This window comes from Urtica dioica, chromosome 7 (assembly GCF_054948205.1).
Source record: "Urtica dioica subsp. dioica isolate 48M chromosome 7, U.dioica_male_clone48M_v1_H2, whole genome shotgun sequence".
Classification (NCBI taxonomy): domain Eukaryota; kingdom Viridiplantae; phylum Streptophyta; class Magnoliopsida; order Rosales; family Urticaceae; genus Urtica; species Urtica dioica.
Window position 1 is genome coordinate 31030769 of NC_142762.1, and position 26212 is coordinate 31056980.

At 38.0% G+C, this 26212-nt stretch overlaps 2 protein-coding genes across 3 annotated transcripts; one reads left to right on the forward strand and one right to left on the reverse strand.

Moving 5' to 3' along the window:
* Nucleotides 1-1137: 1137 nt before the first annotated feature.
* On the reverse strand, nt 1138-10137 carry LOC149390785 (uncharacterized). Of its 2 annotated transcripts, XM_089618812.1 has the most exons (15): nt 10000-10137; nt 9763-9884; nt 9615-9668; nt 9395-9514; nt 9163-9282; nt 8638-8779; nt 8035-8205; nt 6637-6792; nt 6429-6535; nt 5794-5884; nt 5552-5693; nt 2788-2944; nt 2563-2679; nt 2176-2302; nt 1138-1467 (listed from the first exon to the last, which is right to left on the reverse strand). In XM_089618812.1, the coding sequence occupies exons 1-15, from the start codon at nt 10039-10041 to the stop codon at nt 1216-1218; spliced, it is 1920 nt and encodes a 639-aa protein (XP_089474938.1). In that variant the 5' UTR covers nt 10042-10137; the 3' UTR covers nt 1138-1215. The 2 variants fall into 2 exon arrangements, with proteins under 2 accessions (XP_089474938.1, XP_089474939.1); XM_089618813.1 differs by lacking the exons at nt 1138-1467; nt 2176-2302 and having other exon boundaries at nt 2559-2679.
* Nucleotides 10138-10714: 577 nt separating this feature from the next.
* On the forward strand, nt 10715-11564 carry LOC149390786 (SWIM zinc finger family protein / mitogen-activated protein kinase kinase kinase (MAPKKK)-like protein). The gene has a single exon (XM_089620951.1). It carries the CDS (start codon nt 10715-10717, stop codon nt 11426-11428), a length of 714 nt encoding a protein of 237 aa, XP_089477077.1. The 3' UTR covers nt 11429-11564.
* The last annotated feature ends 14648 nt before the right edge of the window (nt 11565-26212 follow it).

Here is a 26212-nt window from a genome sequence, read left to right on the forward strand (position 1 = left end):
TATAAAAAATAAAAAATAAAAAATACTTGAAATAGCTAGAAAACATGTCCATTAGATATTTGAATTCAAATTTCCTAAAAACAGAATTATATAAATTAAATGTTTTTGGAACAATATTTCTAAACATTCCAAGTCCCGATTACAAGTTCATAATTTTGTAGTCTATTAGGATAATATGTCGTCCTCTTTCCTGGCTTAAGTTTTCTGTTTCATTTTGGTCTATACGGACAAAAAAAATTATCTTTTTCATGATCATCGAACTTTGGTTGAGTGAATCTTTCCACCAATTATTATGAGCATTTTGAAAGAGTCTTAAAATTGACTAAATTAAGCTTGAAAGAATGGAAGTTTGATGTGCTATGTTCTATTGTACCCAACACATAAACAACCAAATCAGCCCCCCACAGGACCTATATCAGAGTCATCCTGGGCGCGCTAAATATGGAGCACGCTCGAGAGTGGCAATAGTAGTAGACTGGATGGCACCTCAAGCTCTGTCGTCGTGACTCGTAAACTATGAGGAACACATAGAAGGAGAAATCATATCCCAACCAAACTCTCTAGATCCGAGCATCAAAAGACAAGCCCGCAAGTAGCGATGGTGGATAGGCTCTCCTACCCCCAACAAATTTCATCTTCATATAAAATGAAGTAGAGTAGAACCGGTGAACCGCGATGAAGACCTATGGAGACGAGGAGGAAGAGAGATAGTAGAGACCATGAGGGAATTGTTCAAAACTCCCTTGCCCGGGGCTTGATCTGACCAGCGCTGACGTCCGTACCCCACTAAAAAATCCAGCTCATTATCTTACTTTTCTAATCTTATTAACCTATGATTCATAACTTATTTGCATTACGATCTCAAACTCGAACTTTTCGTGCTATGGCATATTTGGCCATGTCATATGCTTTTTATTTCTATCTAGAAGCCACAAAACTCTTAGTTTTTTTGGTTTTTTTTTTTTTTACGGAATTCCTCTTTCATTGAATCTGAATGCTTGTTAAATCTAATTAGATCCAAAATAATTAGCGGAAAATAAGATTGACCAATATTATTGATTCAAGAGGGAAAGAAATCAAAGTGTATATAAGAATATAAAAAGAGGTCATCAAAGAGGGTGACTACTTATCCATCAAATTATCATGCTTACGAAAACAAGAGATCGTATATTATTATAGCGATCATTCACATAAATACGGGATTTTCTCTAAAATTTAGTTGAAATGAATAACATCTATTGGAGGACCTTCTAAGCGAACATAGTCATACATAATTCCTTGAAAAGGCCCACTATTTCTTGGTTGAGTAAGAAATATTGTATTATCTCCTTCAACGAGATGATTTCCCGTGATATTCACATTGTATAGCCAGTAAAGTCCATGGCTTCCATGTCTTGCTATTGAATTGTCTCTCCCTATCAACCCAGTAGTGAATATAGGGTTTGCCTTTGAGTTGTTGGCTCTAACCTGTGATAACATACATACAAATAAATAAAGATTGGTTAGAGAACTTTATTACAGAATAAGGTTATATAAGCATGCAAATACATCTCAATGTTTGGGAATTTTTTTTTTCATATTCAGTTTCATGCATATGCATATGGAGTATGAAATAGAGAGTTGAGTTGATGTTGTATTCCTCAATCAGTTAACATTTTGATTTTTTTTCCCTATATGCTCTATTTTAATTAATCTATATCATAGAAAATTGAGTTTAAAAAAAAAAAAAATTATGTTGAATTAAGATGGCGTCAATGTGCTATATATTAAGGTTATTGAGCGGCGAAATATATGATAAAGTAATAAACTATATATCAATATGTTTTAAGATAAGGAAGCAATTAACAAATTAATCATGGAAATTCGATGCTCAAGAAAATCTTATAAAGAATGATATAAAGACTGACGTCGGAGACATTTTTAGCGCTTAATTATATACGATTTGTAATTGTATGGCAGCAGATTATAGCAAATATCCATGTTTCATACACGAAAAATAATAACTATATTTTTTTATTTAAATATTACAAATAACTAATGTTGTAAATATATATCTAGCTTATTTATAAGCATTTAAGACATAAAACTATAATCTATATTGTTAATCAACAATAAACAAATTAAATGGCTATTTACATTTTATTTTACTACATAAAAAAGTAATTAATATTTTACCTGCAGTTCAGCAAGAGTGGCAGAGGCCAGTGCTAGTCTGAGCTTATAAATACCATTTTTGTCAACTTTTTCAAGCTTAAACTGGATTTTCCAAGTACTTCCTTGATATGAATTATTATCTTTCTTCCTGTAATTAGACATCAAAATGATTTGAAATTTTAATAAATTTGTATTGCTAGTCATCCTTCCAGTCTGAGCCTATACAATGTTAAGAAATTGATTTATATACAAGTGATACTTTAACTTTTTTCATGATTATATCCCCAAAACTGTAACTAGCTAGTTTTAGTGTTTTTTTTTTTTTAGGTTTGAAGTTTGTAGAGAGTGTACAATAAAGTACACAATGATCCAATACGTTTATTGGTAGTTTATAACATCACTGCTTACCTTGTAACCTGAGCAAAAAACCAATCTTTGGTGTAGTCACTAACACCAACAGTGTAAACCAAGTCGTTATCAGGATATAAATCTGTATATCGCTCCCAAAGTCCATACTGTCTAAATCTGGCTCCAACATTATAATTATTAACAAAGAAATCCTTTTTTTTTTAATCAAGGCTATAAAAAACAATAAGTTAACATTGTATTTTATAGACATATAAACATGCTTACTTATCTGGATGATTGGTATATAACTTGTTTACGTATCTAGGATTCGGATCAGGAATAAAGAATTCAGCTGAAGACCGATTAGGAATGCCAATTTCCCATAGTGTTGGCCCATTTCTCGGAGGCTCATAAACAATATCTCCAATACTAATGTCACACCCTGCAACATTTCAACGACCAAATTTTATATAAAATATAGATGATCATATAATCTTACACTACACATAAAAACCACATTTATAATGTGGCGTCGATTGTGTTTAAATAATTTACCACATAATATTACACGTCAATATAGTAAAGACGATTTAGTTAACACTCTTGAAATATAAAACTTATTTAGATTATTGTGTTTGGGCCTAGTTATTTTTATTTCTAGTTTGGAATTTTAGTATATTAGGCCTTCTCATAAGTAGTCATATTATCTAATATTCTTGATGTATGTAGAATCTTTAGCGTGTAAAAAAAAATTAAAATAATTTTGTGCTTAGAGATTTTCTTAGAGTACTATAAATAGACATTTTATCAAGCCAAATAAAAAGTTCTCATTTTTACAAAGAAATTCTCCGACCTCTCTTGTTTAAATCAAGCCTCTAATATTTCTCAAACATTTTTTTCTAAACACCAAAACTATTTTTCAAACAAATTGGTAGAAGAGCTTGACGATCCTCCTAAGGCGAATAGCGGTGTTCTCATTCAAGTCCCTATGCTCACAAAGAGAAACTATTACAATTGGAGTCTTAGAATGGTAGCTCTCTTTGGAGCACATGACACGTGGGAAATAATCGAGAAAGGCCACGACGACCCATAAAATGTAAGTAGTCTATCTCAACTTCAAAATGATAGTTTGAGAGACTCAATGAAAAGAGACAAAAAGGCTCTCCGCCTAATTTATCAAGGGTTAGGTGAAGACAGTTTTGAGAAGGTCTCAAGAACAAAGTCAACCAAAGAAGCTTGAGACAAGCTTCAACCTCTTACAAGAGAGCGCATCAAGTCAAGCGAATACGTCTTCAAACTTTAAGAGGAGAGTTTGAATCCTTGCACATGAGACAATATGTGAACTCGTCTCTGATTACTTCTCAAGAGTTTTCAAAGGTTACTAATAATCTAAAAAAAAAACAGCGAGAAGTTAAATGATGTGAGAATCGTGCACAAGGTCCTTAGATCTGTGGATTCAAAATTGTAGCATATTGTCATGGTCATCAAAGAAATGAAGGATTCGGAGATCATGACAATGGACAAACTTCTCGGGTCGCTCCAAGCTTATGAAGAAAATAAAAATAAGAAGGAAGACATCGTGGAGCACACACTAAAGACGCGAGTCAACTAAATAGAAGATCACGATCGAAGCCAGCAAAGGAGACGTGGTGGATGTGGACATAGACGAGGAGGAGAATGAAGAGGCCACAAAAACAACTACTCTAACAACTATTCCACCAAGTTCAACAATGGAAAAAAAAAAGTAAAATACTACAAGAAACAAGAGATCATGGAAGAAGAAATTCATGGGCAAGGTCGAAAAATCTCATATCAAGTGTTACAACTACAATAAGATTGGTCATTTCGCATTCAAGTGTAGATTCCCAAAGAGGCGAAGAACAAAATTTTTATTTACAGTGGTGAAAACGACCATACATATGGACATCAAAGCATGTTCATGGAGTTCATTCATGCAAATGCAAAGTTGATGAGGTAGAAAATAAATGGTACCTTGACACTTGTGAAAACGACTATACATGTGGACATCAAGAATGTCATGGAGTTCAATGAAGCGTCAACTAACTGTATCGGATTTGGAGATGACACAAAGTTACCATTGAAATACAAAGAGAAATACTACGAAATCTACATACAAAATTTCTAGAATTGGAACATTCTAGAAGAAAAGTACGATTTTCTTCCTCACTTTGTAGAAGAAGATAAAATGGAACAACCAAATATAGAAGAGCTTCAAGAGCATACTACTCTACCTACATCGTCGACATCAAAGTTGGACAAAGAAAGTTCGAGTGAGAGGAGGCCACGACTAAGGAGCATTAAAGAGTTTCATGAGATTAACGAAAAACAAAATAACTAATCTTTTTGGGGACTCTAAACCTCTAAGCTATCAAAAAGTGTCGAAAAATATGAAGTGGAGAGATACCATTGACGAAGAAATCAAGCCCATCATGAAGATTGACATGTAGAAACTTACTACACTTCTACGAGGACAGAAGAGAATTGGAGTGAAATGGGAGTACAAAGCTAAGAAGAATGTCATATGGGACTTTGAGAGATACAAAGATGAACTAGTGACGAAAGGATATAGTCATAGACAAAACATTTACTAAAATGAGGTATTTGTTCCCGTTGCTCGATATGATATTATTAGATTAATTCTTTTTATGGAAGAACAAAATAGATGGAGTATCTACAATATGGATGAAAAGTCAACGATTCTTAATGACTTTCTCAACAAAAAAAAAAGAGTCAAGATGAAGTATAAAGACCGAGGCACATATATATTCACAAAACGACTCAAATTAGAGATTTTCGTGAAACTATAAGTCTCTAGAATAATTGTATTTAGAGTTTTCCTTGGACTAGTATAAATAGAGATGTATTCCTACATTTTTGTATTAAGCCAAATAAAACTTTCTCATTTATATATATATATAAAAAAAAATCTCATATCTCATTAGTTTATAACCAAGCCTCTGATATTTCTCAAACACTTTTCCTAAACACCAAAATAATTTTTCCAGAAGAACAGTTGAAGAGTTATTACCGGAGGTTAGGGCAAAGACAACGTCATAACGATAATCACCAATAAAACCCGGAACCCATGCGTAAAGCTGGTAATTGCCGCTACGTACATAGTCAATTGAGAAAAACCCATTCTCATCAGCTCTGCTCCAGAATTGATAATCCTATTTGTTATAGCACGTGTGCAATTATAATAATTATTATTACGCGCACAAAAAAGAATTTATTAATAGCTGTTTAATAAAGAATTTAACAATTTATCACCTTACACTCTCGTTGCCATGACCCAACATCGCCCGGCGGGGCCAAGCCGACGTATGCACCGTCCCCAAATATGTAGTCACTGCTTATATACCTGATCGTATTAAAAATAACAATATTATATTTCAACAAATTAATAATCACCACAGATTAAACGTGTAATATATGTGACATCTACATTTTTTTTTAATAATAATTGTAATTCTTTGGCGTAATCTAAGGAAGAAACAAATTGAATAATCAGAAAATTAGGAAAATAGTCAACTTAAACGTTTGATATTGCTAAATAGTCAACGTTTGGTAAATCTTAGGTATTTAACCGTAAATAATGACGTTGCTTAATATATGAAGGTGGTTATTTATCTAAGATTTACGTCTGTAAATACATAAAAATGACTATCTATCTAAGATTTAACAAACGTTGACTATTTAATAATGTCAAATATTTAAGCCGATTATTTTCCTAATGACCCTTGAATAATATCTTAAATATTCAGCATATGAATTCAGTAACCTGAAACTAATGTGCAAATAGGATGTTGTTATTAGAAAACATGCATGCTTTGGTTATAATAATAAAAAAAAATAGAAAATAACGTGATTTAGTTTGTTTGGATAATTTTGCTTATGCATAGTACATGTCTTTAACAAGAAGTCTTCCACTAAGACAACCACGTTCTTCGGGCTTTTGAAAATCTTCTGAAGCTGGGAAGCTATATGGCCAGCTTTGCACTTCGGTTTTCATCTGTGTAAATATAACTTAAGAAGCTTTATTAGACAAATATTAGTGCAACTTTGTAGCCATTACAAGTGTCTAAAATATGGCCAGCAACTAAATTAACAAACCTGCGTTTTAGCATCATCCCATAATTGAAGAGGGTCATTCCCGTCAAATAAAGAGTTGAGGTAGATAAACACTGGACCAAAAACTTTCTTCCATTGCTCGCCCGCACCAAATTTTGGAACCAAATCATCTCCAGAATAGTGAGCGCTTAGAAACACCTAACACTCATAGAGTAAAAAAAAAAAAAAAAAAAAAAACAAATACACCCATTCTATCTTTTACGTGTAAAACATAATTCTTTTAAAATTAATTTGATTCAATCATATTTATATGTTCTTCAAATTAAATTTTTTTTTTTTAACAAAATAAGTAATAAAGGTTAAATTTTAAATATATGATAAATAAAATTTGGCACGGGGTAAATCAAGGTTGGGTTATTTTAAACTAATTCGGTTGGCGGTAATTAATCTCCGATATCTTTTCTTTTTTTTAAATTTACATATCGTTTGCTAAATAACTAATGTTTAGCTAATTAAATACTAATTTAACTAATATTAATTAATCAACAATTTTGGCCTAGTAACTAGGAATGACAGTTTAATCCGAAACTCGTTAACCCATCGGGTGTCTGAGCTAAACGGTTCGGGTGATACCCGCTCAAATGGGTTAGCGGGTTAACGGGTAATACCCGTTATCATTTTTAGCGGATACGGGTCGGGTGGCGGAAATAACATACCCGACCCGTCAACCCGTTAACCCGACCCGTAAACATTAAAAAAAATCCTAGAATTTTGATATAACTTATGCGTACTCTCACACATATAATTTCAGCTTTTATACTACTATATAACCTATGTAGTAGTGACAATTTTTTTTCATAATATGAGTCGATTTTTTTTATTAAAAAAAGCGGGTTAACGGGTGCATATTTTTGGCACCCGTCACCCGACGGGTATACCCGTTACCCGCCCCGTTTAAATAGACGGGTTAACGGGTATTTTTTTGGCGGGTACATGTATAATAATGGTGTACCCGCTAAAACCCGTACCTGTTGCCATTCCTACTAGTAACTCCCGCCTATCAAAATGTCAATAGGCAGAAATGATTTGGAAAACTGTCAACTCATAATTGTTATAATCTAACATTGGCTATTATGCAAACTTAAAATTTGTATATGACTATATAACTATAGAACACTATTTTTTTTTTTTTTGCTCGTTTCAAGAATACCAATTATAAAAATTTTCCTAAATTTCAGTTATAAAATTGAAACTATAAACAACATATATTCTAAATAAAATTGTAAATAACAATAAATAAGCTAATAAACTATCAAATAATTTAAATGAGTATTTACTGCAAGACAAACTAAAGACACTGCTTAGTTATTTTACAAAAAAAAAAAAAAAAAGTTTTTTTGATCGAATTATGTCAGGTAATTATGGGTAATTATTGCATACCGAAAGAGAAGTTGGGCCAACATGGGAAGTGAGATTCTGTTTATGGGGCCCACCGGATCGGAACTCAAATGAGGGAGTGATTTGCCAAAAGCCCACAAGAGGGTCCATGGAAATCCAACCATGCACCCTTATGTCTTTGTTCTCGCATGAATATTGGTATTTGTCGTCCACCTACAAAAATGATGAGTTTGTCCAAAACATGTCACGAGTTGAAAAATAAATCGGTAATATACTTGAGAAGTAGTTTACACTTTACACCCCAAAACGAAAATGATTAAAAATTAAATAAATAAATTAAGGTAACAAAAAAATGTCCCTTTTTTTTGGAGTGAAGTAACTTGGTTTAATTGTTTCTTTTAATTTAATCGACTTTCTACGTCGGTCACTTGGTTAGCAGGATAACCAAAAATATTACACTCTAACCCTTTGTGCAAGCTTGACAATATTTAGAGATATACACAACTATAATAACCTCGTGTTTCATATTAACTAGTTAAGTACAAATATTTCTTATTGTTTTTTTTTTCATTATTATTCACTAGACAACTATTGCTACTTGTTATATCTCAAATTTAAAATTTACAAAGTAGTGTCTGTGTATACCTCGCCTTTGAGATCTGGCTCGACGGGGTTGACGAGCAAGACAGCCTCGGGATAGGCCAAGGCTTGGCCTCTTGGTGGCACCCGATCCTCCGGAAGTGGCATAGCTCTTTGTCTGTTGTCTCCCACGGCCATGTAGTGAAACCTGTTTGTACACATTTATTGTCAAGAATTATGGCATGGAAAAAGCAAACTTCATATTTCACTTTTGTCAAAAAAAAAATATATACTTTTTTTTTTTTTTTTTTTTTTCATTTTCGAAATAGTGAACTTTATCAATTCTGTCCTTTTTTATGTCTCTTCCTTAATACCCCTCCAATCAAATTAGACCATATCATCAATTTATTTATTTTTAATCTGTTTAAAACTGAGTATAAAATAATGACATGCATGATATATTTTAATCGGAGGGGCATAGAGGTACACCAAAAAGTACAAACATTTTGATTGGATGTGATCATCAAAATTGGAGCTATCCCACTTAACCCATATAGTTATTCATATAGTTTTGTTGAATATAGATAGTACTTGTCTTTTCTGAGTTTGAAAGCAATTCTGGTTTCCCCAAGGTTGAAAGCAGGATAGTTCTCCAAGTGTTCATAAATGGCATATGAGTAGAAACCTGATGAGCCCCTCAGCAATATGAACCTATCTCTCCCGCGCAAGAACAAAAGTGAGTAAAAATCACAAGCTATATTTCTCATCAAACTCAGCATTATTATTAGTCCTTATTTTGTGATATGTTGAAGAAATAAAGGACCTTTTATCAATGTTTAAAGGCACAAGCTTATTCTCCATTGAGGAGTCCCACAGTCTTGTGAAGGAGATCTCAACTTGTTCCTCATTTTCCACTATCACTTGGAAACTGCTTCCCTTTATCCTGCAAGTATATATATGCATAAGTGAGATCAATTAAAAACAAATTATGGCCACCAGAAAAAAAAGAAAAGAAAAGAGGGAACAATTGAATTTGAGCATACACATCGAATATTCCAGCGCTCATGGTTGGAGAGTTCCAAACTAGGTCCCAATACCTACACACATGTCACAAATTATGCTATTTCAATTTTTTTTTTTTTTCATGTTATAAGTTTGTTAAGATAGATATAGTTATTTTTGCACATATACCCTCTATTGGATTCGTCGTTAAGTACTTCAAGCAAATTGTCAATGCCATTGTATCGGATCCCGGTGACGATCCCCTCTGGGTTTGATAGTGTTACTTGAACTATGCCGTTGTCCATTACCACCTGTATGTACCCAAACAAACAAATGTCAGTGTAAAAGCAATTTTGGTTCTCATTATATATACATTTATTTTTTCTTCCTAGAGTTCGAAAATGTAAGTATGGTTTCTAAGTTTACATGCTGGTCTTGAACTTGCAGTTTCACTCCTATCGGTGGCATTGCAGCTAGGTCGTCGATTGATTAAGATCAATACTTTGACGTACAGTGGAATAATTGATCTATCTAGTACTTGTTTGTTACCATTGGTTCTTTCTTATGAGCATCGGTTAAATGTATAGAAAATAATGTATAAGGGCATATGATACCAAGTGTGGATATTACTTGTGGTCACTTTTCAGCTTTATTATCTCTTCGCTTAGTCGCCACCATCATTGTTTCTTGTGTATCTTGAAAGACTCGCCAAGTAAATTACCATAACCAAAACCCGCACTCTATATATTATGTTCCCATGAAATTAGTTAGTTTGTACATTGTTTTGAAAAGCAATGATATATATGATTAATTAAATGTAACATATCTTTGAAACGCAAGCCATGCATAGCTCATAACAAATTTATAACATAACATATATACTCGTCAAAAGCATAGACAAAACCCACTGAGCCGCCCCAATTTTCACATATAGCGTGCCTTGAGGTAAACTACAAAATATAAACCTCTCTCGTACTCAACAACAACAACAACAACAAAATCATGTATATACAAGAAAAGAACCTTTGCCAAGTCTCCAACAATCCATGCATGCTTATATACCTCGCGTACACCTCAATCTAACTCTAACCGCGACCATTATATCTCCACACAACCCAACCCAACCCACAATCATTAGCATATGGAGTCCGTCGGTTCAAACTCTCCCACCTCGACGGCGCCGCCGACCCGCCGGCGTCCCCGCCGGAATAACGCCGGAGGCCAGCAAGGGTTCGCGGACCGCGTGGCACGGGCCCTCGAGCACCGCCTCCTCCTCCTCCACCGCGCGGGCCCCGCCACGTTCTTCGTCCTGGGCGCCACGGCCAACGTGTACGCCGTCAGCCTCGCGGGGGCCACGCGGGGGCCCACGTGCACGTGCCCCGACAGGGCCCCGGCGTGCAAGCACATCCTATTCGTCCTCATCCGCGTCCTCGGCCTGGGCCCCGCCGACCCCTGCCACCTGTCCCGCCTCCTCGCCGCCCCGACCCTCCCGGACTCCCTGGCCCCGCCCGCCCTCCGCCGCCGCTTCCGCCGCTTCCTCATCTTCGGCCCCGAGGCTCCGCCGCCGGCGGTGGGCGGCGGCGGCGGCGGGGGATGCTGCCCGGTGTGCCTGGAGGAGATGGGGGAGGGGAAGGCGGTGGTGGCGTGCGGGACGTGCAGGAATGTGGTTCACGAGGAGTGCCATCTAAGGTGGAAGCGCAGCCGGGGGCGGCGGCCTGCGACGTGCGTGCTCTGCCGTGCGCGGTGGCGGAGTAGCCCTGACGCCGGCAAGTACTTGAACTTGGCTGCATATATGGACGAGGATGGGGATGTTGTTGATAATAATAGTAATATTGACGACCTCTGTGGTGTTTAATGTAATTATGTATATATAGCTAGTTTTATGCGTGTGTAATTGATTGACGTTAAATGTGTGTGTGTAATGCGTAAATATTAATTAAGTGACTGTGCATGTGGATTAAGGAATTAATGCTTAATTAGATTGAAATATTTGTCCGTTTATCGTTATCCGCTGCTTTTTTGACGACACGATGACAACTTTTTTCGTTTCTTTAACCTTTAACTAGGACATCATGAAAAATTTTATAAGCCAAAAAATTGTTTGTGCTAATTGGGGCAAAATATTGTAATCTGGTCAACACATACAATGGGTCTAAAGGTGGGCTTATGAAATGAAGTGAAAATCAACTTTCATAGGACGCGGCGTTCCATGTTTGAGTGGAAATAATTATTTTTTGGAAAAATGGTATGAACTAGCCGATCCCAAACTATTGCTTTTGCAAAATAGCCATAGTTTCATTTGTTTGGTAAAATAGCCATCTCTCAAAAATTTAATCAGATCGTTTAAAAAAAAAAACTTTAATCAGATTGAATCATTGACAATTTGTACTCCTGAGGTCCCTCGGCGCTCACGAGTTTCGCTCCGTAGTCGACGATCAGGTCGTCCGACGCCGAGAAAACCTTGACGGCCTTCACGAACGCGAAGCCTGAATCGCCGATCGGCCTGAAGGTTATCTCGATCGAGTCCTTCTCGAGCTTCAAGATGAACTCTTTCACCTCTGTAGTCGCACTCTTCGTCGAGATTAGGGTTTCGTCTACAGAGACGGTGAACTCGGCGAAGCTGAGATCGTAGCTCGGGGAAGCGAAATGGGAGAAGTGGAGACGTACTATGTGAGTCCCGTTTCGTTTGATTCGAAACGCGTAGCTCGAAATGGCGGTAAAGACCCTGGCGGTGCCGTAGAGAGCGTTGGATCTGATGAATTTCCAGATTGTCATTAAATTTAATCCTGCATTCATTAATTTTAATCTTGTCTTCATTAGATATAGCAAAATAGCCAATTGAGAGTATTACGATTTTTAATCCTGCCTCGATTAATTTTAATCCAGCCGTCATAAACCTTACATTCTGTCTTTATAGTTCGTTGAGATTAAATTTAATCCAACCTAGATTAATTTGGCTAGTTTGCTTATAGTTGACAAACTATGGCTATTTTGCAAAAGCTTAAGTTTTATTTGGCTATATAGCCGCTTGACCCTTATTTAATCGGAATTTCACTCACTATGAAAGGAAAATTTCCATTCTATTGGTGGAAATTTTCATTTCTACACATAAAAATAATAATTAAAATAAATAGATTTTTAAAAGATTAAATGTAGTGTTTTTTAAAATAAAGACTAAAATGTAAAGTGAAAAACTTGAGAGGAATTTAGTTTTTTACCCTTATAAAATCTTACCACTATATACTAACTTTATATATGAAAATTACATATTAAAACTATATTACAAACTATACATGAAGAAGAACAAAAAAAAAAAAGTGGAGAAAATGATAATTTTTACTAAATTTATATATTAAAACTATATACTAAAATTATATATGAAAATTAAATTAGAAAGTTTATAATAAAAAAAATATATATATGGATAAATTACAAGAATACCCCCTGAATTCAAGGGTCGGTAACGAACTGCCCCTTAAACTCGAAAAAGTCACAAAAAATCACCTGAACTCTCGTTCTATTAAAGTATTGCCCCTTCTGTAAAAAATATTCCGTTAAAATTTATATTTTGAGCACATGACTCTCACGTGATTATTATCTGTTGGGAAAATTAATAATATTGCTTAAATAATTAAATAAACCATTTATTTATACAAATCACAACCCTTTTTTTTTCCCATTCTTCTTCCTTCTTCGATTTCTTCTTCTCCATTTCTCCTTCTTGCGCGCGCCAACCTACAACGTAAAAGAAGAAAAAAAAAATCAACAACAATCAATAAGAACACTCTCCGGCCGGCCGACCGACCACCATCACCAACCTTCTTCTTCGCTCTTCATCTTCTCCTTCCTCGTTCACCTTTCTCGCGTGCCACCAACCCGATTGAACCCCGAGCTCCACTGCACGCGCTACCGGCCGACAGAGGGAGTCTCTGCGAGCTCGCTGAGGCTGCCGATCGAGAAAGGACACCGAAAAAAGGGAGAGAACGTGCCGAGGAGACTAGTTTCATAGCAATCAAGGTGAGAAATCCTTTCCTCTGAATTGGATTTTAAAGTTAGGGTTTGGAGTTGATTTTGGGGATTTTGGATATCCATGAAGATTTTTATGAAATTGATGAGTTATTAGGGTTGATTGAACTCGGTTTGTATTGGATATTACTTGAATTTGTTGATTGGAAGTTGTTTTCTTTTAAATTTCTTGAATTTGGCGGAAAATCCGAAATTATGGTTCATAAATTGGGGCTTTTGATTTCTGGACTTGATTCGTGGAATTGAAGTGAGATTAGACTCGTTTTGATGCTCATTTATGTTGTGAATTGCTTATTTAATTATTTAAGCAATATTGTTAATTTTTTCTTCAAATAATTATCAAGTGAGAGTCATGTGCTCAAAATATAAATTTTAACGGAATATTTTTGACAGAATGGGCAATACTTTAAAAGAACGAGAGTTCAGGTGATTTTTTGTGACTCTTTCGAGTTTAGGGGGCAGTTCGTTACCGACCCCTGAATTCAGGGGTATTCTTGTAATTTATCCTATATATATATATATATATATATATATATTAATATAGTATGAGAGTTAGAGTAGTTGAAGAGAGTAAGAGAAGAAATTATATGAGAAAATTGTAAAGAAATAATGGTGATATTTATAGGAGAAGAAAAATGAGGAGTGAAAAAAAAAAAAAAAAATAAAACAAAGGTTGAAATCACCGGAACCAAATGAACATTTCCATACCATTTTCACTGGTCAATGGAAGAAATGATTCCTTCCATGCATTGTCAGTGGAAGGAAATTTCCGTTTCTTTAAATTGGTCGAAAATAATGGAATTCTACCCCACTTTCATTCCAAATGCGCAGATATGAATGGGTCCGATGGATTGATTTGTGATTATGATTAATTAGTCATTTTAAAAGTCTAATAAAAATATCAGCTCTAAGCAAAAGAGATAGAAAAATTACACGGACTAAACCATTTGAAATGTTGGTATTGCAATCTAGCCAATGTTCATTCAAGTTTCAATGTAGTCACAAATGATGATGCGACTTTATTAATTTTATTAAAATCGGCTGAACATAAATATGTAGCCAATTTTTTTATTGAAGCTAAATAATGCAGCTTTAATACACATTAACTTGATTTATTCTATAATATTTTCTTTCATTTTTTGTAGTCCAATTAGTTGTGATATCAAGTTTTTTTTGGGTTAGTTTCAGTTAATATCCATTTATCCTACACGCAATATCAGATATTAGAAGATAAACTTTCGGTAACTAAGAAGAAAGAGAAAATAGGGTAGTTATTTTTGCATGGTTACTCATTATATTTTTGCATTGGTTACCTATTATATTTTGTATTATTTTTATTTATGAATTTCTTTTTAAATTTTTGTTTTGATCGCAACCAAATAATGCAGTTTTAATACACGTTAACTTGATTCCTTTTATTCCATATTTTTTTTTGGTAGTCCTGTTAGTTGCAATATCAAGTTTTTTTGGGTTAATTTCAGTTAGTATCCGTTTATTTTACACACGATAAGTTTTGGCTGGCTGAAACATTGGCTAGTAGTTGGTTTCTATGATTTATGCTACATAAGGGTATTTTCGATATTTTCTAACTATTTATTTATGTAAATAGCTAGATTACAAAATTTACCAAACGTTGTCTACATCTTTAAAATTATGTTTGAAATTGGATACGTTGCTAGATTATCCAAAAAGATAATAGTACCGTTGTTATCTATTTAAAAATCCAACCAAATGAAAAATCTCATTATTATATCTGCTTATGTTGTTACGTTGTTTTGTTGGCTTTATTTTTTAGTGCAAGTGGTATGGAAAGATGTCGGGTGTTATGTTTCATCTTCTGGATTGACATCTTTCCTCATGTGTGCAGACAATATTTCAGGCAAGTTTCCAGTTTCGTCTGTTTGCTTCGCTGGCGACTTACTGCTGAGTTATTGCCTCGCTGCTGTCTTCATTACAAGATATCTGCCTCGCTGGAGCCTTCATTGCAAGATATCCTCCGCTGCTATCTTCATTGCACGAATATTCACTTTGATGGAGTCTTTACTTTGTGATATTCGCATGAGGCCGGGTAAGGAAACCCGAGATATCTTCCAGGATTGTCCAGCTGCTATAAAAGCCGTTTGCTCTCCCTTAGCAGCCTTGACACTTTTGATAAAACACTCAGAGCTCTTAGACGTGCAAGACCGGCGGACTGGGAGGCTGTGTGTTTTGGTTTTAAGTGGTGTATTCTCTCTAACACTATTCTACAGATTGAGTGTATGTGAGATTTGGGTTCTTGTGCTTTTCGTGATTGAAGGTTCACGTACTACTGAAGACTGAAGGTCATCCGAGCCAGGAGGTTGCTCGAAGGGTGGAATTGAGACGGAGCTCAAATTCAGGGGGAGTCCCTGTCTAGGTGATCACTGGTAGTAATAGTCTCTAGGTTTTATTGATTTGTTGATTGTAATCAGATATAACCTTGTGTGTACTATTGACTACAAGATAGTGAAAATCCTTTCCACTGGCAGCGTGCCCCCAGATGTAGGTGTGTTTCACCGAACTGGGTAACCATATCCTGTGTACTTTGTTTACTGCACTTTTTGTTGTTTATCCATATCTGTGTTCAAGCAAGTTGTCGGACACATTGTCAACACATTGTGTGCGAAATCTTGCCATTGCAACTAATCAGAATTTCATTTGGTATCAGAGCAGGCACCTTGATCTCTTAGGTGGTTTCCTGTATTTTCTTTCTGATTGCCTATTATGGATAGTTCCCGAGAAGGAGGTTCTGTCAATCGCCCTCCAGTACTCGACGGAACCAACTATGGATATTGGAAGGCACGCATGACCGCCTTCTTGAGGTCCCTGGATAGTCGAACATGGAAAGCTGTGATACATGGGTGGGAAGCTCCTGTGACTACTGATGACAAAGGAGCCCGTACTGGAACCAAGCCGGAAAAAGACTGGACCCCCACTGAGGATGAGGCGGCCCTTGGTAACTCCCGTGCTCTCAATGCTATATTTAATGGTGTTGATAAAGATGTTTTCAGGTTGATAAATACTTGCACTACTGCCAAAGAGGCCTGGGAAATTCTCGCTGTTGCCTATGAGGGAACTACAAAGGTCCGGGAACAAAAACTTCAGTACCTCACAACCAATTTTGAAGCTCTCACGATGCTCGAGGACGAAACTGTCGCTGAGTTCAACGTTCGCATTCGTGATCTCGCCAATGAATCATATTCTCTCGGAAAACCCATGACAGATGAAGATCTTGTTCGAAAAACCCTGAGAGCTTTGAGCTCCAGATTCAAGATGAAAATCACGGCCATTGAGGAAGTTCATGACCTAAAGACGTTGAAATTCGACGAACTAATGGGATCTCTCATGACATTTGAACTCTCTCTTCCTAAGGTGGAAAAGAAACAAAGAGGGATGGCCCTCAAAAGTTCTGTTCATGAACCAATGGATCAGGTATATTCAGACTCTGACAATGATATTGATGATACTATTGCTATGCTTGCAAAAAACTATGGCAGGGTCATGAAAAGACTCAATCAGATGAATGGGAAAAATGTCTCACAAGATGTCAATGACAACTTCCAACAACGTTTCCAGAAAAATACTTATCCTCACAGGAATAGTAAAAGTGGTGAACGATCTGGGAAAGGCAAAGGCATTCAGTGCCACGAGTGTGAAGGATTTGGACATATTCAGAATGAGTGTCCCAACTTCCTCAAGAAACAGAAAAAGGGATACAACGCTACTCTTTCGGATGAAGAAAAAGGAGAGAGCATAGGAAAAGTGATCAGAATTCGGAGTGATCATGGGAGGGAATTTGAGAACATGAGCTTTGCTAAGTTTTGTACTGAAGAAAGGGATAGCACATGAGTTCTCAGCTCCTATCACACCTCAACAAAATGGAATTGTTGAAAGGAAAAATCGAACCCTTCAGGAGATGGCTAGAGTAATGATGTTGGCCAAGAATATTCCACCACATTTCTGGGCTAAGCTCTCAATACTGCCTGCCATATTCACAATAGAGTTACTATTCGTCCAGGTACTTCCAGCACTCATTATGAAATATGGAGGGGGAGAAAGCCAAATGTGAAATACTTCCATGTCTTTGGTTCGGTGTGTTATATTCTTGCTGACAGGGATCCACGACGTAAATTTGACCCAAAAAGTGATGAAGGTATATTCCTTGGATACTCTAGAAATAGTCGTGCATACCGTGTTTTTAACAAACGCACTAAGACTATAATGGAATCAATAAATGTGGTGATAAATGATGATGATCATGATGCTACTAACAGTCCTAATGATGAGGATGAAGTTTTTCCCAGTAACCCAGATGTCAGGACAGATGCTGATAACCCCTTGGACGACATCTCCACTGGAAATCCAAATGTCAGGACTGATGCTGATGACAAAGTTAGCGACATTCTTCCAGATGAAGGCTCCCCTCCTGAGACTGAACAGAGAGTCCCCTCTCGAAGAATTCAGAAAAATCATCCTGCTCATGAGGTGATTGGCGAAATCAATGAAGGAATAAAGACTCGTCCAAAACCTCCTGTTAACTACCGGGAAATGATTGGTAATCTCTGCTTCGTCTCTAAGATTGAACCAAAAAATGTTAACGAGGCTATTGATGATGAATACTGGGTTAATGCTATGAAAGAAGAACTGGTTCAGTTTGAAAGAAACCAAGTCTGGGAGCTGGTCCCCAAGCCTGACAATGTAAATGTCATTGAGACTAAATGGATTTTTAAGAATAAATCTGATGAACATGGTAATATAACTCGGAACAAAGCTAGACTTGTGGCGCAGGGCTATTCACAGGTGGAAGGCGTTGATTTTGATGAAACCTTTTCCCCTGTTGCGAGACTAGAAGCTATCAGACTCTTGTTTGGCATCTCGTGTCACCTGCAATTCAAGCTCTATCAGATGGATGTTAAGAGTGCTTTCCTCAATGGGTACCTGAATGAGGAAGTTTATGTAGCTCAACCAAAAGGGTTTACAGATCCCAGCTCTCCACAACATGTCTACAAACTCAGAAAAGCTCTCTACGGCCTTAAGCAGGCCCCTCGTGCATGGTATGAAAGACTGACCCAATTTCTTGTGCAGAATGGGTATACTCGAGGTGGCGTTGACAAGACGTTGTTCGTGAAAAAGGAGAATGGCAATCTCATGATAGCTCAGATTTATGTTGACGACATCGTCTTTGGAGGAATGTCAAGCAAGATGGTGGATCTTTTTGTTCGACAAATGCAGTCAGAATTTGAGATGAGTATGGTCGGCGAATTAAACTACTTTCTGGGCTTTCAGATCAAACAAATGAATGATGGTATCTTCATTTCCCAAAGTAAGTATGCCAAAAACTTGGTGAAAAAGTTTGGCCTGGAGAAATCCTCTCACAAGCGGACCCCGGCCGCTACTCACATCAAACTCACTAAGGATGAGCATGGAGAATCTGTTGATCAAAGTCTCTACAGGAGCATCATCGGCAGTCTTCTTTATCTCACTGCCAGCCGACCAGACATAGCCTACTCAGTAGGTGTTTGTGCGCGCTATCAAGCCAATCCCAAAGCTAGCCATCTGGCTCAAGCCAAGCGAATCATAAGGTACATCTCAGGTACTGCTGATTTCGGTTTACTATATACCTATGATACTTCTTCTACGCTTGTGGGATACTGTGATGCTGACTGGGCAGGTAGCACGGTTGATAGAAAGAGTACTTCTGGTGGATGTTTCTACCTTGGAAACAATCTCATCTCTTGGTTCAGCAAGAAGCAAAACTGTGTTTCCTTGTCCACAGCTGAGGCTGAATACATCGCTGCTGGGAGTAGTTGCACTCAGCTTCTCTGGATGAAGCAGATGCTCGCCGAGTATGATGTTGGACAAGATGTCATGACATTATTCTGCGACAACATTAGCGCCATCAACATCTCAAAGAATCCTGTTCAACACAGTAAGACCAAGCATATTGAGATCAGACATCATTTTATTCGAGATCTTGTGGAAGAAAAGAAGATCAAACTCGAATACATTCACACCGAGAAACAGCTTGCAGACATTTTCACCAAGGCTTTGGATGCTAACCGGTTTGAAAATCTCAGATCTTCTCTTGGGTTATGTGTTATTGATCAATAGCAATTATTGTTTATCGAAGGATTGTTTGGTCTTAACTTTTGCGCTAATCCTTCGCTGACTCTTGTTCGTGTTACTGGTGTGTTATTTCTCTCATGGGCCCATGTTTCTGGTTGGCCCATTCAACTGATTTGCCGGGCTATATTGCCAAGTGTTGTCTCTCAGGGCCTAGGAACGTTCAAGGCCCACTTGAAGTTGCGACGTCGTTTTTCTTGCCATGCTATCACTCATGCAGACGGTTACTCTTCCGAAAAAGAAGGGGAAGTTATTTCCTGTTTGAATTTCGAAATTTCTTATACTTCTTCGCTCTTAAGATTTGTTTCCCAAATCTGCTTTCTTACCCATTTTGACAGTTTTCCTTGTGGCAGTTTCCTTATTTCTTTTTCCAAAATGGTGGGTACAAGAAGCGGGATCAGTACCTCTACTCCCTCTGGAAAAGTCAAAGCCACAATGAGGAAGAAAAATGTCGGGACAAGAAAGCCCAGTGCTGAGAGCAACATGCATGGAGTTAGGGTTCGTGGTCTGAAACCCAGCATACGCGCCGATGGTCAGGCCGGAGGTGCGATCGCTGGGTCATCAGTCCCACCTGAGAATCCATCTCTATCTGCCGCCAGACGCACAATTCTGAAGAAAGCTGATCTCTCCATCACAGACATCACAGGAGAAGCTAGTTCCAGCAGCTCTTCTGAGGAAGAAAGAAGAAGTGTTGATGATCCTGAAGAAGAAACCCCATCCGGTGTTTCCCCCGTCGAAAGCCCTCACAAGGTTGTGATAGGTAATCCTACTGTCTCTGCCTCTTCTATTGATAGGGTTTCGCTGCCTCAAGAGCCTACTCCTGAAGATGCCATTGGGGGCATGTTAGGCTTAAGTAAAGATGTTTCGCAAGATGTGCCTACATCTTCTCGGAGGCAAGAAAGAACGTCCAACCTTATCCAGGATGTTGGAGAAGATATCCTTGCTTCTCTGAAAAAGAAAATTCAGAAAAATGATGATGTGTGTCTAGCCACTCTTCTCTCAGAGAAGAAAAAGAAGAAAAGAAAGCTGGTGGAAGAAGCTGCTCCCACTACCATCCCGGCTAAAAAGAAGATGAAGAAACCGGTGAAGATGGGTTTGAACAAGAAAAGGCTGAAGGGAAAGTCTGTTGAAGAGACAATTCCAGATGTCCTGAAAGACTTGGAAGAGGAAGAAGATGTTGCCCGTCCTGAAGGGGTGTCTCTCATCTCCAGGAAAACTGTCGGAGGCCAAAAGCTTCCCAAGGATGTCCCCGCCGCTCCTCTAGACAATGTCTCCTTCCATGAGGAAGATCGTGTCAGAAAATGGAGGTATGTCTATCACAGATCCATTTTTCCGGAAAAAGAATTGTCTAAAGAGGCCCTGAAGATTGATGTGATCAAGGAACTCTTGTCCGACGCTCAACTTGGGAAAACTGTCACTGGGATCGGTCCTTATTATCCCAGACTGGTGAAAGAGTGCATTGTGAATCTGTCCTCTGAGATTGATCAGCCCCATCACCCTGAGTTTGGGAAAGTCTATGTTCGTGGCCATTGCTTTGATATATCATCCACTGCCATCAACGAGTTTCTGGGAAGAGGAAAAATTGTCACTGCTGATCGGCTTCCTTCCTTGGATGAGGTTGCCAAAGAGCTCACTAACGATGATAAGAAGACTTGGCCCACCAAGGGTTCCCTGCCTTCATCAGATCTCTCGGCGAAGTATTATGTTCTGTACAGAATTGGGATTGCAAATTGGGCCCCTTCCTCTCACGGCTCCAGTATCAACTCCGACCTGGCATGCCTCATTTTCCAGATTGGTACTCGGGCGTCCTTCGACTTTGGGGAGTTTGTTTTCAGTCACCTGGCGAAGCATGCTAAGTCCTATGCAGTAAAGCTTCCTATTGGCTTCCCTTCGCTCTTGTCTGGCTTGCTGGTTGCTCAGAAGAAGGATCTGCTCAGGGCTGATGATGTTGCAGGTAAACCTCCCAGTGAACTCTCTTTCAATCCTAAGTTGTTTGAAGGGAAACATGCCAGGGACCTTGTCATGCCTTCTGTCGCAACATCTGTCCCGGCTGGTGGTACCATCAAAGTGGCTCCCCTGTCAGAAAATGCCAAGAGCGATATCCTCAAGGGTTTGTTGGAAGAAGTTGCTGCTCTTAAGGAAGTCATTGCAATCTCTTCTCGTAGAAAGACTGCGTGTGAGCGTCTTATCTCTGTCATGACTCTTCCTTCTGCCATGGATGGTGCTTCCACTTCTCAACCAAGTCCCTCTACGTGTCCTGATGAACAAGACTCAGAAGATGCTGTCAGCAGCGACTCTCAAAGTTCTCTTGCCAACGATGTCTCTAATCCCTCTGGTTAATGTTTTTTTTGATCTGTAACATCTAACCTCTTTTTAGACACCTTTATGTTGGTTTCTTGGCATGCTTCTGTGCTTCAGACTGATTTGGTTTGTTTTTGGATGGTTTGTAAGACAGCTCTATCGTACTTTTTCTGCTGAATGATATGCTGTTTTCCTAGTTCTCATTCCCTTTTCAGGCTTTTGTTCCTCCCTCTGTGTTGGTCGATCCTTGCCTTTGGTATCTTTTTTGAGGCAATCAGGGGGAGAGGCGTCATGAGGTCATTTATTTTGACTCTCTTTCTGGTTTTGACGCTTGTATGAGAACTGGTCCTGGAAATGCTTGCCTAAAAAATAGCCAAAGGGGGAGATTGTTGTTACGTTGTTTTGTTGGCTTTATTTTTTAGTGCAAGTGGTATGGAAAGATGTCGGGTGTTATGTTTCATCTTCTGGATTGACATCTTTCCTCATGTGTGCAGACAGTATTTCAGGCAAGTTTCCAGTTTCGTCTGTTTGCTTCGCTGGCGACTTACTGCTGAGTTATTGCCTCGCTGCTGTCTTCATTACAAGATATCTGCCTCGCTGGAGCCTTCATTGCAAGATATCCTCCGCTGCTATCTTCATTGCACGAATATTCACTTTGATGGAGTCTTTACTTTGTGATATTCGCATGAGGCCGGGTAAGGAAACCCGAGATATCTTCCAGGATTGTCCAGCTGCTATAAAAGCCGTTTGCTCTCCCTTAGCAGCCTTGACACTTTTGATAAAACACTCAGAGCTCTTAGACGTGCAAGACCGGCGGACTGGGAGGCTGTGTGTTTTGGTTTTAAGTGGTGTATTCTCTCAAACACTATTCTACAGATTGAGTGTATGTGAGATTTGGGTTCTTGTGCTTTTCGTGATTGAAGGTTCACGTACTACTGAAGACTGAAGGTCATCCGAGCCAGGAGGTTGCTCGAAGGGTGGAATTGAGACGGAGCTCAAATTCAGGGGGAGTCCCTGTCTAGGTGATCACTGGTAGTAATAGTCTCTAGGTTTTATTGATTTGTTGATTGTAATCAGATATAACCTTGTGTGTACTATTGACTACAAGATAGTGAAAATCCTTTCCACTGGCAGCGTGCCCCCAGATGTAGGTGTGTTTCACCGAACTGGGTAACCATATCCTGTGTACTTTGTTTACTGCACTTTTTGTTGTTTATCCATATCTGTGTTCAAGCAAGTTGTCGGACACATTGTCAACACATTGTGTGCGACATCTTGCCATTGCAACTAATCAGAATTTCAGCTTAATTATCCTTGCACCATCTCCTATACTTCTATGATCGATTCCAAGCCGTATATTTATCCATGTTTTGCAAACGAGACACTAGCTAAACTCCATAATAGCGAGCCAAACCACAAACCGTTAGAATTCGGACAAAGAACAAGATCATGAATCAGAATGGGCCAAGTGCTTGACACCACGCCTCTGCTCATCGTCAAGATGCCAAGTATCCTAGCATCAAGACCTCAAGGCCTCGCACCAAGACTCCCGACATACCGAGTGATCGCTGTTGTCAATGGTTCCCACAAGAAGAGTTGTAGTCTTTATTTTGTACATTTGATTTAATAAAGTCTCACGAAGACTCTTGCTTGTAATTGCTTATTCATTAATAAAAAGTTGAAACGTTCATTCATTCTTCCTTGCATGTTTGAAGCTTTATGATAAAACCTTAGTCTCTATTCCATAAACAAACTTAAAAACTTACGAAGAGACAAATATAGATTTGCATGCTTCGTAGTTTGCTTAAAACGATATATTCGCAATCTAAGGGTCAAAGGACTATTGACCTCAGTACGATTGTTAGAAGAATCTATGATGTCTGGTTATGGAGCATTGAAAGTTGGAGACTCTATAGTTCTTCTAGATATCTTTCGAAGCTACTGAACTGACCAGTGCACTTCTAGAGACAAAATAAGAACAAATCATTTAAACTCTTATGTCTCGAAGTCACACGTATGAATTGCATCGTGCTTACATTAATCCTGAAATGAGACATGTCATTTCACAGCTCATGTATTCTCATTTGAGAAAGTCAGAGTTCGGACTCACTATGTGATTCTGAACAGGGCCTATTGGTGAAGTACTAAGTTGTGAGAATATCATGAGTAACTTTGTGAAGTTCTCATAGATATGGAATTCATGTACAAGATTGCTGAAATGCAATGTATATCACCTCATGCTTTGTTCTTTGGAATGTGAATAAATGAACTGGCCAGTGTCCAAATTGAGTCTTGACTCTTTTGGATGAAATTATGTGACTTGTTAGCTCCTCGTCAATACGTTGTTTCTAACTTATTCACAAGCGACAAAGGAGTTGAGGAAATAACAGCTAGAAGGGTAAAATGGTAATTTTGTAAATCCCGACTAGCTAATGATATTCATGAAGGGTAAACATCGATAATATTCTGTGGATTCACTCATTACAATTAGGTTGAATTCTTGAGTAGAAAATAAATTCATTTGAACCGAGAGATTATCAGTGTCAACTCTTTAGTGGAGTCAGTTGACATTAAGCTAAACTTGGAAAAGGTTTGTGAACTTTTGAGTCCAAGTATTTAGCTCAAGCTTTGTTCATTTGGATCCATGAGGTCACTGTCACAAATCACATCGAGTAGGAATAGTTAAAATAGAAGCTAAGTCAAAACAAGAACGAGACAAATTTTACGAAAATTGTCTAAAGGGTATTTTTGTCTTTTTGTAAATATGATGAAATGAATGTCAATAAATTTTTTTGACAAGGTCATTTGATGACTTAAGACCACTCGGCCAAAATTGATTTAATTGGGCCTTGTGGATTATTTCATAAGAATTTTATTGAAAATTCTTAATAGGTTTTTCTTATGTTGTCATGAACAAGAGAAGAAAATCTAGAAACACCTTCTAGAAGGCCTTCTTGGCCGCCCAACCCAATGAGAAAAGGGAGAGATTTTTGTGCATGAATGTATCAAGATACTTGCCAAAATAAAAAGATGAAACAAATTTCCTCAAAGAGGAAAGTGCAATTTCGGCCAAGACAAGTCAAGGGAGAAGAAAAATAAAAGTGGAAACAAATCCAGGTGTCATGAAGGCATAGTTTGGCCGTGTGACTTGGATAGAGAAAAGGGAAATATTTGCTCATGAATATGTGATATTCTATAGAAGAGGAAACTAATTTATTGAAGGTAAAACCTCTCCTATAAATAGAGCCTTCATTCCTCTCATTTTATTCATTCCACATAAGTTAGAGATTGAGAGCTTCTCTCTCTAGACCTTGTGGCCGTTTTCTCCTTTCTCTCTCTCGAGTTATTTTTCGTTTTTGTTTTGGCACCTAGGTCCTCATTTGACCTAGTGTTTTTAGCTCTTCGACTTTGAGACTTGTTCTCGAGTCGTCGTGTTTAAAAGTGCCCACACACTAATTCTTTTCTTTCTCGAGTTCCCGAGGAAAGAAGAGAGATGTGCTGCGAGGGGAGACGAACGTTTTCAACCTTCCGAAGGCTCATCAACGTTCAAGCTTCTAAAAAGGTTAGTAAATTTTTAATGCTCATAATAGTTTTTATTTACGTGTACTTGCTCTTTGTCTAGGTTAGTAAAATCGTTTTACTCGTCAAAAGAAAATTTTTAAAATTCCGCCGCTTACCCGAAGCGTTAAACTTTTTCTTAACCTCTAGATCAATTTCAACAATCGCTGCGCCACGCGCCCAAGCCCTCATGTCGCGCATCATGGGACGCCATAGAGTCACTCCCATGGGCCAAGGCCTAGTGTGAAGTTCACACTGCCGCTGCCCACGCTATGCTTGCACCACGCTCTCATGCCAAGGAACACTCGCGATGTCTTTGCTTGCACCTAGGGACGGAGCCATAAGTGAATTTTAAGGGTAAATAAATGTAAATTTTTAAAAATATGGTTCAAAAGTGTTAAAAAAAATTTGAAGAGGAGCTTGAACCCCTCATGGACCTACATTGACTTTGTCGTTTTGCACCATGCTCTCAGGCCAAGAATGATCACACACCTTGATGCGTGCCAAGTTTGTGCCAAATACTAGACACCGCACCTCCTGTCGCTTAGCGAGGGAGCCGCATGACTCACTCCTCGCATGCTTGCTAAGGCGCCATTCCGTGGGGTATTCTCCT